The 18,474-nt window shown below is 35.5% G+C and overlaps 1 protein-coding gene across 1 annotated transcript in view; it reads left to right on the forward strand.

Annotated features, from left to right (window-relative positions):
• Positions 1-18,474, forward strand: part of ric8a (ric8 guanine nucleotide exchange factor A) — a 340,114-nt gene that overhangs the window by 168,756 nt on the left and 152,884 nt on the right. Inside the window, exon 9 of the mRNA XM_090393889.1 lies at positions 15,194-15,371. Coding sequence (XP_090250015.1) covers positions 15,194-15,371 — 178 coding nt within the window. The remainder of the gene's footprint in view (positions 1-15,193; positions 15,372-18,474) is intronic.

The raw sequence follows: 18,474 nt of genomic DNA on the forward strand, positions 1-18,474 counted from the left end.
AAACTGCTGTTTTACTGCTGTATCTTCAATTGGAGCAGAAACTGGCTCTTTAGTTGAAAATGATAACAGTGTAATGAGTATGCCCAGCAAGACCATCACCCAAGTTGCATGTGAGAAGAAAGGTGGGGCAGAAACCAGAGGTTCTACTCTGGGGATGAAACATGGCAGAAGCCAGTTCACTGCTTCACATCTCTAAAAAGCAGAGTGGTATTTCACCGGGTGATGAAAGACATCTACCACCTAGAAGTCTAGTTGGCATTTCCTCACAACTAGGGAAGATATGCATGTGGCAATACTCGCCCTGCCAGAACTCCATTTCTGGAAACAGCCCATTACCAGAGAAGGTGGGGATGACCTGACTGGGAGAGGTTTTATATTGCATGATTACCAGCCCGTGATGGCTCACTTCTTTTACTACATTTGTATGTTATTATAGACAGACTGGTCGTTCTGCACAAATTTATTCTTGAAGAACATCAAGAATATATTTCACTTAAAGAACTCATTAAATCCGGTTTAGCAAGCCATGTGTTATCTATAAAACCCAAGATTCAGTAGAACACAACCAAACTATTAAATAAAAGTTATTTTCTTCTGGAAAGAGTGTACAAAGATAGCTGTGAAGCACACAATCCAAACCTTAACAAAAACAATTGCCTTAAACTTTTTCAGTTTTGTGAAATTATACTGACTAATACTCGCTATTCATGTGTTCTGTAAATTGTAATTAATTGATCGTTTTTATTTAAAAATATGCTATTAACTAACTTTTTTATTGTAATTATTTTTGGATATCTATTAATGCAGATGGAACTATTCTCCTGCAGCTAATAGTGCATATACTATTATGCATAATATCATAAATCGATGTTCTCTTTTTTGTGGTTATTTTCCTATAATCATGTTGAAAATGGTTATGAAACATAGCCGAAAATTCTACAAGTAAAAATGCAGTGGTACCTTGGATTTCGAGTAACTTGGTCTGCGAGTGTTTTGCAAGACGAGCAAACATTTTTAATAAATTTTAATTTGATAAATGAGCAACGTCTTGCAATACGAGGACTGTATTACCTATACGCTATATCTGCCGAGCATCACGTGATCACAAGCCGCTCGGGATTGTGGGTAATTGTCTCGCATGCGCGGTCTCAGTCGGCATACCTCATTCGTATAGTCAACGTTCATGCTAACGTTGTGGCCACGTGTGTGTGTAAAGCATTTTTTTATTTTGTGTCCAAATGTAGTGACTGTTCTTTATTAACTGTACTACGACAATGGCCCCAATGAAGAAAAGGGTTGAAAAGGAAGGTGGTAAGAAGAAGGAGATGATTGTGGTGGAAGTTAAGAAGGAAATCATCGGGAAGCATGAACAAAGTATGCAAGTGGCTGCCACAAGTGTCATTGGATAGGTTCCTTGTTAAAGTCGCACTAAAAGAAAAAGAGTCAACAGATAGCAGTGATTCCGTTAGTGACAATGAAAGTCGTCCTACCCAATACAATTACTGTAATATGTAATTGTAATGTAATTAATAAATTCGATTACTTTATGTATTTTGCATTAATCATTTTTATATGAATATTTTTGAGTTTTGGAACGAATTATCTGAGTTTCTGTTATTTCTTATGGGGAAATTCGCTTTGATATACGAGTGCTTTGGATTACAAGCACGTTTCCGGAATGAATTATGTTCGCAAACCAAGGTACCACTGTATTTAAATTAAATAAGTGATTCTGTTATTAATGAGTGATAATGAAAGCAGAATTAACGTGACTTATAAACAAGATTTAGAAGAGGAAGATCCACAATAGATGCAATCTATACTCTTTCTACTATCTGAATTCTTATGGGAGAGATTTTTATTGTTACTTTGTAGACTAATGAAGCAGCTGACTCAGTAAGTAGAAATAAATTATTTGAAGTTGGATAAAAAAAAATGCTAAGCGGTTTGGTAACAAAGCATTCCCTTTTGCAACAACTAGACTGAAAAAGATTAAGAGAAGTTTTAAATACCTGTGAGAAAGTTTCTGAGATTAAAGATCATAAAACCTTGTCATGAGACATGTTCAGAGCCGAGACAGTATACAACTGAAGGTAGTGAGCACAAGATACTGAAAACCGAGTACAAACATACATTCAGATAAATGAAAATTTTGAGTAAAACTAATGACAAAAAAAAAAAAAATCAATGAGAAAAGATGAATTAATTACACAGATTATTATTACTTCATGGAGTCCATACACTCATCGAAGGAGACAGTAAACATTATGCCAAGTGCCATTCAACATTTGCACAATATCTATCATTCTTTGCTTTGAACTCATCCACAACAGACTCTGGCAACCTATTCCACTCATTCACCACTCTCCAAGTATTATTATTTGACACTTCCAGGGAGTCCAAAGACGCATTGAGGGAGAGCACTTACTCTATAGCTCCGTCTCCAATACTCAATCCACCAACTACAATGAACCGCAACTACCACCATCATCTACGGCAATGGCATCTACCGCCCACCTCTAGTATTTTCACAAACATCCATGCCCATGGCAGGATTTGAACCCGCAGCCTTTTGACTGGAGAGTGGATACGCTAACCAGGCCAGCAAGGTAAAAAATCTAGTTCACACAACCTTGTTAACAACACTGTTGCTCAATTTCCGAGATTGACTCCTAGTTCTCCCATCACCAGACCTGATTTGAAAATTTTCCTCTGTGTTAATCCCTTAAAAACCCTTAAATAATTTGTGTATCTCAATTATACACCTTTTTTTTTTTTTCACCTTTCAACCAATTTCTGTAACCCACAAATGTTTAACCTATTCTCATAAGATACATTCCATCGACTTGCCACCATCCTGGTCACTTGGCTCTGTATCCTCTCCACCTCCTCATCTTCAGGTGATCAGATCTCTGCACAGTAGTTGAGATGGCATAAGAGATAATAACCTATTTATCTCTGCTCCTCAGAGTGTTCTTCAGTAACTAAGGAATCCAATGAGCTGTTTTAACCACTTTTGCAATATGCCCTCTAAACTTCAATTCCCTATCCACTAACACCCTCAAATCCCTGACTTCATCAGTTTCCTGGTGTACAGTTCCATCAATATGGCACACAGCTTGTTATGTTTTCACTCCAAAATGCATAACCATACAGTTTGCCACTTAATATTAAACTGACATCCATTCCCCTTTACCCATAGTGGTGTCTATTTAAAGCATCCTGTAAAATTTTAACAGTATCTTTATTGACTATTGCTCAGTCCAATTTTGCCTCATCAACAAACAACTGAATAGTTTTTCCCAAATCATTTCCTATATCTTTTAATGTACATATTAAATAGTAGTCTCCCAAGAACAGAGCCCTGTGGCACACACTACTAGTCACAGGCCTTCTACAAGACTCTACTCCTTAATAAACTACTGTGGTATCTCTCTATCAGCCACCCTCTTATCTAGTTCACTAACTTTATATCCATCCCTATGTGTTGCAATTTATTGATTACATTTCCATACAGCATCCTGTCACAAATCTTTGCAAAGTTCAGCAGTATCACTGTGAACCCATTACCTTTATCCAACTCAGCCGTCTCTCTGTTATAAAAGGTAAGTTGCTGCTACATGACCTATCCTACACAATGCCATGTTATACCCCATATAGTATCTTGTTCCTGTCTACTCATTCCTGTATTTTGCTCTTGATCAACTTCTCTAATACCTTGACCATTCTTCCTGCGATGCTGATTGGTTAGTAATTTGCTACCTCAGTTTTGCAGCCTCCTTTATGCAGTGAAACTATTTTTCCCTCTGTCCCACCCCCCTTGGGACCAATGTAGAGCTGAGACTTAAATTAAAAACAGTGTGGTCTAAGGTACTGCCAATTCCCTGGTACCTTCTCATAAAACTAGAGGCGATATACCATCAAATCCCATAGCTGTATTGAAATTGACATTCTGTAATATCCTGTGCACCTCACTTGTACTGCTAATTTCCTCTCATCCTCTCCTTTTGCCTTTCTTACCATACTGGCCATCCTTCTGGATAGTTTGATATCCATGATTCCAACACATATGACATATTGAACATTTTTATTTTCAGAGGAAGAGATGGACCATGGCATCCATATACTTTCCAAAATGAATTAATAAATATAAACCTGACAAAGATAAGCCATCAAACTCTCAGAAATCAGACAAGTCTCCAAAGCCAAAACAATAGGAAACTAATAGTGGAACTGTTGTGTGTTTTGCAGAATATCAATGATGTCAAGAATCTGCTGTAGAGACACGGACCATTCGGTCTGCAGGAAACATTTTAAACCCAGTGAGGTCCTTACTTTAAGAATTTCATGGTTGTTTGTAAGGACAACTGAAGATGATCCTGATCATGGTGGAGTAGCTCTTTTTGTGAGCAAACATACCATTTTCCATCACATCCAGCTTAATACTGCTCTGGAAGCAGTATCAAGTTTATCCATAGGATTTCTTATTACAGTATGTTCTGTTTTTTTACAACCAGGTTAAATGAGATTGAACTAGATAATATTATCTAGTTTGATCAACTGCTTCACCAATTCTTCTGATGGATGATTCTATTGGACGCAGTGCTGTTGGGTATTGCCAACATGAATGAACAAGGTCATATCATTGACAATCACAACCTTTCCTTTCTTAATAGTCGATTCTTCCATATCCCTACTCACTCTTATTCTATAAAAGATCTTGCAATCTACTCCTCTGCTCATGTGGGATGTCAAAGAGAATATCTGACTAGAATACTTTTCCCAACTTCTAAAATTTACTGCTAAAATAGTCAGTCAAATGGCTGTCCTGGTTGGCCAAGTTGGCCAGAATATCAATGATGGCAAGAATCTGCTGTAGAGACATGAACCATGGTGGAGTAGCTCTTTTTGTGAGCAAACATACTATTTTCCGTCACATCCAACTTAATACTGCTCTGGAAGCAGTATCAATTTGTTTATCCATAGGATTTCTTATTACAGTATGTTCTGTATTTTTCAACCAGGTTATGAATTAAATGAGATTGAACTACATAATATGGATTGATCTTCATGTTAGCATGCCTGTTTACAAACCAACTGGCTGCAAATTTGAATACTGCCTGGGCATGGATGTTTGTGATTGTCTTTAGATGGGAGATGAATTTCATTGTCTGGCATGAGACCACCACCCTGCTTATTGGATTGCCTGAAGTGGCTTTAAAAAGCTCCTTGTTTGGTCTCTAGTGCAGAGTTTCCAGACTATGTGAAACAAAAAAATTAATTAAAAATACAAAAATAAAAAATATATAAAAAATTGATAAAAAAAAAAGTATAAAAAATCATTATCCCACCCACGGTATACAAAATGCACTATAGGGTTGCAAATAACCTTTCGTAGGTGGGGGCAACATAAAAAAAATTCTATCACTAAAGCAGTGAAGTATGTAGCAGATTGCATTGCCTGGGCAGCAACAGCCACAATTCCAAAAAACATCTTGGTTTCCACTCTGTCCCCAAGCTGAGATGGAACATAGTGCCAAGCAGCCAAAAAAAAAAAAAGATGAAGTTGGAGCATAGGCTATATTTCATAGATACCCTACAAAATGAAACTTGATAGCTTTTAAGCATTCTCAGGACAAAGCGCTTTATGTGAAATGTCAGAGTCAAAAATAGTCTTGGATCCAGTTTGCATCATCGATTAATCAGATTCAGAAAATGAAAGGTGTATATGTTCCTTCACCTGGGAACATAATGGATGTGTTGTTGTAGATGCTTTGAGAGAAAATTTTGCTACAACCTCTGCAACAAACAGCACTTCATATCTCCAATTTTTAATATTGAACAAGAGAAACAACAGCTAAATTTTTCTGCCAATGGGCTTGAGCTGCATAATCAGTTATTCATTAAAGAGCAACTAAAAAAGAGCTGTTTTGCTGTCCCCCCCCAGTACACTGGATCATGACACTATCTATTATGAGATAAAACATATTCCATCATCTCCTATGGTTCTCTTGCTATACAACAGAATACTTACAGAAGAAGAGTTTCTAGATTCTTGGCATAAGCCAGTTGTCATTGCTATCCCAGAACCAGGAAACAGCAACCTGTTGATCTAACAATCTGTGTATGTAAGATACTGAAGAAAATGGTTAATGCCTCTTTAGTATTTAGAAAGCAATGATCTTCTCTCCAATACACAATGTGGCTGTTATAGACATCATTCAACTTTGGACTTTTGGTTTTTTTAGAAATGTGTATAAGAGATGCATTCCTGAAACATGAACATCTGGTTTTTCCTGTGTTCTTTGACATGGAAAAAAGCTTATGATGCAGCCTGTAGATATAGCATGTTAAAAGACCTCTATAATCTAGGCTTCAGAGAACACCTTCCTAGTTATTAAAAACTTTGTCTAGCTAAGTCTTTCAAGTACAGGTAGGAAGTATCTATCTCAGCTACATAATGAAGAGGATGTTCCCTATGGCTCTGTCTTAAGTGTGATACCCCTTGCTGTCAAAGTAAGTTCATTCATTGAACAGCTTCCACTCTCACAGTAGGCAATGCTTTGTATGTTGAAGACTTCACAATTTACTGTCACTCTTGTAACATGAGTGTAATTGAAAGACAATTTCAGTAAGTGGTTGATCATGTTTCTTCTTTCAGGTTTTCAGCAGAAAAAATGGCTATGTATACTTCTGCTGAAAATGTGCTTTTCACCCAGATCCTTGTTTAAGAATGGATCAAACTCTTATTCCAGAAGCAATACAAGCTAAGTTCTTGGAACTCATCTTTAACAGAAAATTTACATTCCTTCCACACGTTCATCAACTTTGAGAAAAATGCAAGATGCTATTGAATCTGCTTCACACACACTGTCCTCTGCTGAATAGGTATGGATTGATCTTCATTGCTTCATATTTACCATGCACTTGTATGTTCAAAGCTGGATTTTGGGTCTGAGGTCTATTGCTCTACAAGGCAGAGTAGCATGCTATGCCTTGATCCATATACCCTGATGATGTATCCTACATCTTCAGGGTATATGGATAGCTGCTGCTGTCTTTTGCACATTTCCCTCTCAAAGTTTTTATGTTGAAACAAATGAACTGGCTCTATCACTTAGATGGAAACAGTTGACTCTTAGCAATGCTCTAAAAGTCTTTTCCAGACATCCTACATGGACTTAGTATCATTTCCTGCACTGTGAGGTTCAATATCACACACGTCAGACTGCCACATGTTCTTTGATATGCCTGTTAAAGAGATTGTGTAAGCTACTGACATGAATTTTGATGACATTGCCTGCACCAAACATAACAGCATTGCTCCCCAGAAGGTTTGTGCTTCATCATGCAACTTCTCACTGTGTCAGCTAAGGAAGACTGACACTCTATCATCTATCTATATGTGGTTATTTAATACACACAGAGCTGAAGACACTGATTTCATTCCCTTCTATATGGATGCGTAAAATTCGATGCAGCGTAAATTTCATTTTTTATTGCATCGACTTTTACAAGGGGTCACATCCAAAAGAATTCACAAAAAGTAAACTTGTAAAATTTTTTATGTAAATAATACTAACAGCCCATATATTGAAACTCAGAGGAATTAACATGCAAAATTATGTAAATAGAAGATGCATGAATATGTTAAGTTCAAGGTATTGTAATTTTCTATGTAAGTAAAACCAAAAGCCCATGTATAAAAACCCTGAGGAATTAACAAGCTAAATAGAGTAAACAGAAGATGTCTTAAAATAGAAGTTCAAGGGCAATACTTTAGAATTCGGAAATGTATTTGATGTTAGTATTTTGTATAGAGGAAAGGAAACCTATTGTATTCAAAGCCAGTCCGATACCGCCTTCAAGGTCAATAGCAAAAGAGAGCAGTATTATTATTATTATTATTATTATTCCTGACACCTCCAAGGAGTCCGAAGACTCATTGCAGAAGGACACCTACTACTACGAATCATCTCCATCAACACCATCACAACTAGTAATTTTTGTCTGTAAATTGCGTGTCTTCTGAAAGGCCGATTTGTCTGTTTTGTGGGATGAAAAACCCAAGTTTCCGGGAGAAAAAACCTTGCTACCTCCTTATGAGATCGACAAACTTACCTTCGATTGAAATCGTCCAGATAAAGATTCCTCCAATCGCGACGAGAATCAAACTTAGGCCTATTCCAATCGAAGGATGCAATGTACCATCGTTCTTCCAATTGTGCTATGGAGGCAATACTTTTAATTAATATTATTTAATTAAGTATACATCAGAAGCGTCTCTGCTATGCTGTAAAAGGATTAAATGTATACTCTTCAGGGAGAGCTAGAAGTCTGCGCTTTCAAGAAGGTTAAGAGTTTGCACGTGAAAGTACGGGGGTTGCAGACCTTAATTCAAGGTTTGTGCTGGAATATTTGGGGTTCCCAAACCTTTGCCCGGGGTCCCGCAGAGAACCAGATATAAGGATCATAGAAAAGAGATCGACATTCGAGCATTGGCAGAGTTGATGCCAGGAGAAAAAGAGGAGGGAGTCGATCCATGGACTACATCGAATCCAGATGAGGTCGTGGAGGGAAAACTGGAGGCGAAAACCTAGAGCGACTAGCAGCCCAGGACCAGGATGACCAAACCTTGATCGTCAGACGTACGTCTGAGTATCTATAACGCCGAAAAATCGTGCTCCAGCCCCTGCGTGCCATCCCAGAGGAGAACACGGTATCCATGAAACCTCTAAAGTGAAAGCCCAAGACCTGACATAGATGGAAATCTGTGAAGGAAGTATGAACAAGTGCACTATACTGATGGAGTCGTGCGAGTTCATTTTCGTTGTAAATCTTCTTATGTTATGGAGGACTGTTTAGAGGGACTGATAATTTTTTATAATTACTATATATAGTAGAATGAAAATTTATTTGCATAGAAGTAGTTGTTTTAAAGTAACTTTATCTATTGTAAGAGACTGTTTTAGAAGAAATTATAAGATTATAGAATTACTATATATAGTGTTATGAGAAGTAGTTTGCATAAAGAGAATTATATATTGAGTGAAGACTGGAATTTATGGTTATAGTTAATCAAGGCATGATAATTCCTAAATTGTGAATGGGTTGATAGTTATTTAATTTAATTGCTTAATTATTTGTATCACTGGTATTTTGTTGCATGTTTAAGAAAATGTCCTACAGTCCTAAATGTCCTCTAAAGTGTTTAACTTAGAGAGGAGTAACAAATAGCATTTAATTGGTGTATAGTTTGTAAGATGTTTCAGCATAAATAAACATATTTGTTTTATTTGCAAAGTGTGCTTGATCTTTTACGCAATGCACTGTTCTAAATAAACACGATCATGTGAGCGGGAAGTTTAAAATTAGGTACAAATTAAAGTTAACAGTTAGCCATGACTGTGAATTAATATTGAGAACAGCCTTAGTATAGAATGCAAACTTTACTGGAAGTATTGATATTTCTTATGCCATAGTTGCGCAGTCTTTAATCTAAACAAATTTCTAGAGATCTCTGGTATAAGGAAGGAATGCTGAAGGTAGAGCAAAAGAGATGCAAGTTAACAGAGTATATGAAAGGAAAAGATAAAGCTAAAAGGAGGATTAAATAAGTTTAATGAAAGAATAGAGATATAGAAGTAAGGTATAATAATAATAAATCAGAGTATACAAGTAGATACAGTAGAGGTTACAAAGGCGCAAGGTATAATAATATTAATATATAGAGAACAATAACCTAATATTACAACCAGCGCAAAAATTAACCGAATAAACAAAAACGTTTACAGATGGTTCTAGATTTGAGGCCACCTGTGTTGGTTGTGCTGCTGTATTTCCTGACTTTATCATATCCAATCAGATCTTTGTTGATTGCAGTAATTATTACAGAGTTGTATACAAATTCAGCTTGTGTATATAAAAGAAAACTGCTACCAAAAGTGTATGATTTATATGGATTCATTGAATTCTATATAGTCCACATCCAGTGCTTTGTGAGGTTTTGCAAATTGAAAGTCCATAATTTTGATATTCAGCTGTGCTGGATTCCCAGCCATATTTGAATTGAGGGAAATGAGACAGCAGATGCAAGTGCTAGATTAGGTGATAATTTCTCTACATACTGCTTGTCAGTCCCATAGACAGCTGTAGACAGCTTATAAGATGTAAAAAGGTAGTCATCCAATGGTAGTCATCATCATCATCATGGCAGGAAGCACTGACAAATTAATTGCATGAGATTAAACCTGAAATTACACATTGGCAGTCAAGTCAACATTGAAACAGAAGGGAAGGTTCAGTGTAGGTCATAGTCATCTTGCATATTTGTATTTACTGAGGGCCGATGACCCACCTATGCATGAACAATGCAGCATACATCTCACCAATCGTGTTGGAGTGCCAGCACTTCACTCGAGAAAGGAATGAATTTTTTACTGAAGTAAAAAGAATATGTCGATGCTGCTTTGCTTAACTTCATTTCTTAAAATGTGCTTTTTTGTACATAGCGCATTATTTACTAATTTATTTCTTTATTAGTATTTATTATTACCTTGGGTACTGCTTGTAACCTTTGGTTTGGCTCAAAATGATGTTTTCTGTCTTTACATTAGTAAAATTCGAATCAGCCAACCATTTGAAAAATCCAAGTATATCAAAATATCCGATGAATTTTGTCACCATAAACAGATTGCTAAAACAAGACTTCTTAACAAGCCTATACTGACCATCATAGAGAATACTACTGTTATCAACCCAGTGCTGAATCCTAGTCCTCATCAACCTCTCTAACACTTTAAGACATCTCTAGATTATTTTTGGTATGACTCTGTCGGTAAACACAGCAAAATTGCGGTATGAACAGAAATTAGATATGATTTATATGGATTCAATGTATCTCTATAAATCATATAATGTATGTAATGAATCCATATAAATCATGTTTGGTAGCAGTTTTCTCTTATATAAGAACAAGCTAAGCTGAATTGCATGTAACTATATAATTACTGTAATTAAGAAAGATCTGATTGGATATGAAATCAAGAAATGAACATGTTTTTCTGGTTTATCAGTTCTGCAGAAAATTTATGGTATTGAGACCATGATTTTTTGGACATCTAACAAGTTTAATAAATAATATAAGTCTACAAGTTTCATAAGTCATCAGACTTGCATCATCGGGGCAGGGGTGGGGTACTAACAAAAGTTATATACAAATAAAGACAGGAAACAATTATTTCAGAGGCTTCCTTGAACCTTCTTGTAAAACATTTAACATCACTATGTGGAATTTTTGCTTCTTGCCAAATGACTTGATGGCCTGTGTTAGTTGTATGGAATACCAAACCTGATTTATGCTTTTTTTTTTTTTTTTTTTTTTCCCAACATCCTATGTGTTCAGAGTTCAGACATGCGAATCTTCTCAGACCTTCCTGCCTGGCCTACATGGCAAATTCCACAATAGCACTGAAATGTTTTTTCATGGGATGATGTGGAAGTTTTGGTAGGTGTAAGAACCTGGAGATTTTATATAGTGGCAAAAAAGCCACTTTAATGTTGTAATAATGGAGCAATGTTACAACTTTGTAACATTCTTGATGTAAGGTAATGTTGATTGCATTCTTAAATTTTAGTCAGGAAATGTTGACTTATAATTTGGAGTCTCAGTCATATCCCCCACTTTGAAGTGGAACAATTTTTTCTCACTTTCCAGACTTGAGAATATATATCACTGCATGGAAAGAATGTTTTAGAAAATTAACAACAATCTTAACATACCTGTTGCAAGACTCATATTAAACATGTGTGTTAAGATTGCTGTTAATTCCCTAGAGCATTCCTTCCACACAGTGATATATATTCTCAAGTTCTGCTGCCTTATTAACATCAAGTTTGCTTAATTCCTTATATACCTCCTGCTCACCCACCATAAGTCCCGCCACAATCATGCTCTCTACACTCCAGCTCTTGATGTCATCTTCATAAGGATGAAATACTCTGATAAACTGCTCATTGAATACTTCAACTATATCCTCTACATCAGCTACCAATCTGTTATTATCACCAGCCAACATCCTCTCATAGTCATTCTTTCTTCTACTTACCACATATCAAAAGAACTCAAAAGAATGATTGGCTAATTTCTATTCAAGCTGAAATTTTGCTCTTTTTATCAACTGAGTTACCTTTCCGGCCTGCTCTCTTTGTATTCTTCATGTAACTGATTATTTCTTCCATTCATCTTGTGTTGCCTCCACAGTGCCTTCTTCCAGATTTTCCATTTTAATCCTACCTTCTTTAGCCTTCTCACCTTTGGAATACACTTGCATACGGTGCTGTTAAATATCTCTTAATCAGTGCCCAAGCACCATCTATCTTCTTTGTTTTTCATAATTACTAGGTTGTTCCACATTTATCCGTTCTTCACTATTCTCATAGGTCTGGTGACCAACAAAGGTGATCACCTTAATGGTCATTCTTGTCATCTGGGGGCAGATTAGATATTCTGTTCACAGGTACATTCTCTGATGATATGATCAGATCTAAGACTATCAACCCAGGTGTGCCCTCCTTTACATATCACCTAAGAATTCAAGAAATTTAATCTCTTTCTTCTGTGATTCCATCTATTCATTCCCAGTATCACCATAATTAAAATCATTTATAATGATCACCCTTCTTTTGCTCACTAAGCCAAGTTGTGTATACATTTCTTTGTCTTCACCCTCCACATTCCTCAGCCTATAGCAACAGCCAATTAAATATCTCATTCTGTTAACTTCTGCCTCACACTATACTGCTACTATTTTCCCCTTGTATCTCAACCTGATGCAGGTATGTTTCCTCATTATAATCAGCAGGAGCAGCTCTCTTTCTCTCTGTTCCACAAAAAGCATCATACTTTAACCTTTCTATTTCTGTTAGGTTATCATTCTCATTTAGCCATGTTTCACTTTTTCCAACTATTTGCAGGAGAATAAACTCAGTCAGTGCAACAATTTCATCTCCCTTATTTCTGATACTTCTGGTATTCATACATAAGCATAGCAATTCATTTCTTGTTCTATAAACAGTCTTACCCATGCCACCCCTTGTCTGTGACTTCCACACCTGCTCCTGTTTGCTCACCTTTACCCATTGTCCATATATCTCCTCAAACTCCACTACTTCCCAGACCATTCCATTTCTATACATCCCCATGCATGCATTCATTACTGCTTCCAGAATCCATTCTTACGCACACCATTTTCTCTTTCTCTCTCTCTCTGACCCCTCCAATCATTTCTGTTTAGCTTGTATTCCTGTTCTCATCACTCATACTACTCACCTCCATTCACAATCACTGTGAGCTCACCCAGTCTGCTCTCCTGCTTATTTACATCACTTCTGACTTAAAGTTTAAACCCTGACTCTTAATATTAATTTAAACTAACTTAAACTCTGAATTAAAGTATGTGTTTGAATACCTACAATACAACCAAATAAGGTTGTATTGTAGGTATTCAATGCAGATAAATTTCAGTTAACCCACAATAATGACCATAGACAGAAATGGAGAAGAAACTGAAGTAGAAGGGACAAAAAAAAGAAAAAGAAAAAAAAAGGTGCTTCTATCACAGACAAGTTAAATTATGAAGACACTATTAAACACAGAAGGTGGTCTGCTGTAACCAAACTTACAAATATATGGAAAGTACACATCTCTCCAAAGAACTTAAAAACAAATAATATATTGCTCAGTGATACTCCCCATAGGTTCTTTGTTGCAGAGACTTGAATTACCAAATATTGACAGCCTTCGTAAACAAGTGTTTAAGGAAAATAAATAAAACAGAATGGACTGAAATCGAAACCCAACCAGGTGATCAGAGAAGAATTCCATTACTATATTCCAATAATAGCATGAATGAAAGAAAAACAATAAAGTTGATGTTGAAAGATTTTCCACTTGGTTATACTATAAATTAAATACAAGAAATTATATTCTTGGTTTAATCTTTTATCCAAGTGTAAGCAAAGCTTGTGCCTGAAGTAATTTCGCGGTTGGGCAACTCGTATATAAAGGCTAACGACTTCACATCACTTGCCTTAGTATTCAATAATGCAAAGCACATATCTTTACGAATCCAGAGTATTTTTAGTAATAAGGTATGACACCTTTCTGCTACTTGTGTATGGAAATATGATTTCTGCATTACTTCAACCTTGGTATCACTTCTGGGTCTGGATTCCACTGATCAGACCTCAATAAATGGTTGAAACTGGTCTGGATAGTGACCTTCCCATAATGCCTAGCATTATAAATGTTTGTAAGTATATGTTGCATTATTGGATACTAAGGCAAGTGATTTCAAGTCATTAGCCTCTATATACAAGTTACCCAGTCGTGAAGTTACTTCACATACAAACTTTGTTTGCTTACACTTGGATAAAGAATTAAACCAAGAATATAATTTCTTGGCATCTTTAATTTATAGTTACATTAGGAAGATGAATGAAGTGATTTCAAGTCATTAGCCTCTATATACAAGTTACCCAGTCGTGAAGTTACTTCACATACAAACTTTGTTTGCTTACACTTGGATAAAGAATTAAACCAAGAATATAATTTCTTGGCATCTTTAATTTAACATTAGGAAGATGAATGAAATTCACAGAAAACATCAAGAGTATAAGTTGTCTGAACTCATAGAAATTTCAGTAACTTGGCTGCGGAGTTGGACTACAATGCTCTTATTCATGTTAGCCTCAACATACTTTACACAGATGATGTGGATGATGAATATTTATGGTGATATCTGTATGTCTTATAATGCCATACTGCTCGATTTTCATGTGAAACTGTTTAAATTGATAAGCTTCATTTGTCGAGTGGTTAGCATATCTGCTCTCTAGCCAAGAGGCTGCAGGTTCAAATCCCACATTGGGCATGGATGTTTGTGATTGGCTTACTAGTTGTGTGTGGAAAGGGCTTCTGCAACCCTACCACTTCCTATAACAGGCTTCGCTCCCAAAACTGAAGCGGGAGTGCCCATACAGCATCCAGTGACATCAAATGTGGATAACTAACAAATGTTTTTTTTTAATTAACATGATTTAACATTAATTTCTTGAAAGTGTTCATTGTGTTTTATATATGCATTACTAAATGCAAGAATATTTTTAGTGAGAAACTTATGTTTCTTTATAGCCATACTGTAAATCTCTTGACCAGCATGCCCCCATCTAGCTATGAAGAACTTCTTACTCCACTAACAGATATTCCAGGTGGTAAAGGTGAAAACAAAGAATGGGAATTTGAGGGAATGAATATGGAAGCAGTAGTTGTATTGTTAGACTTCCTAGAAAACAGACTTTTGACTGAAAAGGTATATTTTTTTTTACTAATTACAAAATGCATGTGAAATGTAATATTTAAATTTATCACAATAATTATTATTTGTAGAATTTGTGTAAAAGTAATATTTTAGATCTGTTTCACTGATGTTCTTAAACCAAAATCAAATCTGTTGCAAGTAATGTTATTTTATTAACTAAGGTTAGGTAGTTAGTTTCATACTTTATTGTATATTATAAGAACCATCACTTGGCTTTTGTACCACTGAAGATATTACTTTAAGTGTATCAATGTAATTTAATGAAATATTACTTACTGTAATTGTATACAAACCAATTAGCAAACATAAGCACAAGCCATTAAACTGTAGATTAATAATTGACTCCCACACACTTTCATTTAATTTAAAAATGTGCAAATACAGAGATGACTGCTCAACTCGATGAGTAATTTGTTATAGATATTGCATGTCCTTCAAATCTGGCCTAAGGAGGAAAAAATGGGGAGGGGGAGGAAAGCAAAATGTTGTGGTTACACTATTTATCAAATTGACACATGAAGGATTGCAAAACCTGTAGTACATAAGTGTCATGTGTTGGCAAGAGAGTAATAAGACAGGGAAATCTGTATTTTCTTGAACATCTGAAGTTGTACTCTTTGGGAAAGACAGAATGAAGTTGTTTCACATCAGAAGTAGACAAAATGAAAGAGGAGGAATAAAAGTAATTTCAATAAGTGTGAAGCAAGATATTAAGTTGATGTTGACAACAGCTTCTCATGTTCTTACAATTTTGGAAGTAAGTGGAGAAATGATAATGGCCTGTTCAGCAGAATATTGTCCATGATAATACCTATAGAAGTGACATAATGCAGATATAAAATCATTATGACAGAGAGAGAGGTCATCAATTAATCAGATTGTCTTCTTCTAGATATCAAAAGCATTTTAGTGAGGTATTAGGTATACCACCAGAAATATGTGATCAGTATTTGGCCAGATTTGAAATTTATACATTATTAGCAGTTTTACAAATGAAAACTAGTGCTTTGAGCTAAAATGTACACAAAGGTTTTTTTGAAGGCTGAAGAAGCTATGGATGAGATGTGTGTGCAAGACTAGAAGTGAATGTCAGCCAGAGAAGAGAAATCTCTTGTTGGAAATTTAGGTATTATAAATAGTAAGGAGAAATGAAGTATGATCTTTCTCCTGAGAGATAAGACAGGACTAATTTAAAAAAAAAAAAAAAATATATATATATATATATATATATATATATATAATTAAGATATGACTGTCTTATCAAGACTGTTTTGGTAATATCAAAGTTCACAAAGCTATCCTTAGATCTAAATATTGAAATGTAAGTGGACGACATAATGAAAAAAAAATGTTATGGAGTAATGGAATGACACTTACATTAGGAAATGTTATTTATTATTTCTTAAATTTCTGACCAAGTTTCCTACCCTTCTCAATATTGAGAAGAGATAAACACAATAAGAGCAATGCTTAAATTGCAAACATGTGGCAATATATGCTGTCAGCTGCAGGAGGATAACCTATTATTCTAAGACCCATGGAATCAGAGTCATCCAGTTGGTGTCCCTTTTTCATACACATAGCTCATCATACCGTGCCTTAAATGCATGAAAATCCTTTGCTGACTTCACTCCCTTGTTCACACCCTCCTTATACAGCTTACAGAGATGACCTCTTGTTCTCCCCTGATCTCCCACCATTTTATGAAAAACTTCTTCAACATTGATCCTATAACGACCTTTTACCAACTTGTACGTCTCTATCATATAACCTTTCTTCCTCCTATCTGCTACTCTGTAAATTGCATCTTCTCAACCTTTTCTCATATTCAACATTCCAGAGATCAGAAACTACCTTATTCATGGTTAAGAATTTAGGGAAACACAACACGTGTTGAAATAATTAATTTACTTAATATTAGGAAAGTAACAATTGACATTTCGACCTCTGTATTGAGTTCGAAAATATCAGAAAAATACATATATATGAGGAGCAAGCTGCATGCTACTACACTTTACAAAGATAAAATGAATCTAAGCTGCTTATTAATCTTTTATCTAGCCTGACCTCTAGTGGAAAAAAAAAAAAAAAGGTTAATAATATTCAAAAATTTTTAAAAATAATAAAAAATAAAATAATAAAGTTTTAAAAAAAACATAAATATAAAAATAGAACTATATTAAACATTTCTAAAGTCCTCTCATATTGAGATATCCTTTTGGACTTGTTCCAGTGCTACAGTATAAGGGTTGCAGATGGATCCTAATCATTCTTGGAATGATTAGTCCTTCATTTTTGTTCAGGTTTGGACTGTGTTTTAGCATTTCACAGGCGTCTTTAAATTTTCTCTCAAACCAGGTTTTGGTATAGTATAAGGACTTGGTGCCTTTCCAGTCAATTCTATGGTATGTTTGGAGTGCATGGTCTGATAGGCCTGTTTTCCCATAGTGGAGGTATTTAATGTGTTGTTTGTGTTTCTTTTGTGATTGGGATAGTGCGTCCTGTTTCCCCTATGTAGGGTAGGTTACATGTACATTGGATTTTGTAAACCCCTGGGTGGGCTGGGTGTGGAAGCAGATCTTTGGAAGAACTGAGTAAATTTCTTAATTTTGTCAGTGGTTTGAAGGTAGTCTTGATGTTGTATTTCTGTAGTATTCTGTCTATTTTTTCTGAGATGCCTCTAACATATGGTATAGCTGTGGCATTCTTATAATCTTTTTTGTTTTTAGTGGTATTTTTATGGAGAATCTTGTGAATTTTTTTTTTATTATGGCCATTTTTTACAAATGTTGTGGTTAATGATTTTGAGTTCTTGTTTTAGAGCTTGTTCATTTGAGCAAATAGTTAGTGCTCTGTTTGAGGATGCTTATTTTTGTGTTGGGTGGTGGTACGTGTGTGTAGGTTTGCAGTAAACCTACACACTTTTTTTTTTTTTTTCACTAGGGGTCAGGCTAGATAAAAGATTAATAATCTTTTATCTAGCTGATTTCCTGTTCCTTCCTTCCCCAATAATCATTGAGCTATTTACGAAACAGCACGTGTATCTGGGGCTTGTGCCACTATTACCTGTTTTATCGTGAGTGCAACTTATTTG

Source organism: Typopeltis vanoorti, chromosome 6 (assembly GCF_054136105.1).
Source record: "Typopeltis vanoorti isolate ZY-2024b chromosome 6, IOZ_Tvanoo_1.0, whole genome shotgun sequence".
Classification (NCBI taxonomy): domain Eukaryota; kingdom Metazoa; phylum Arthropoda; class Arachnida; order Uropygi; family Thelyphonidae; genus Typopeltis; species Typopeltis vanoorti.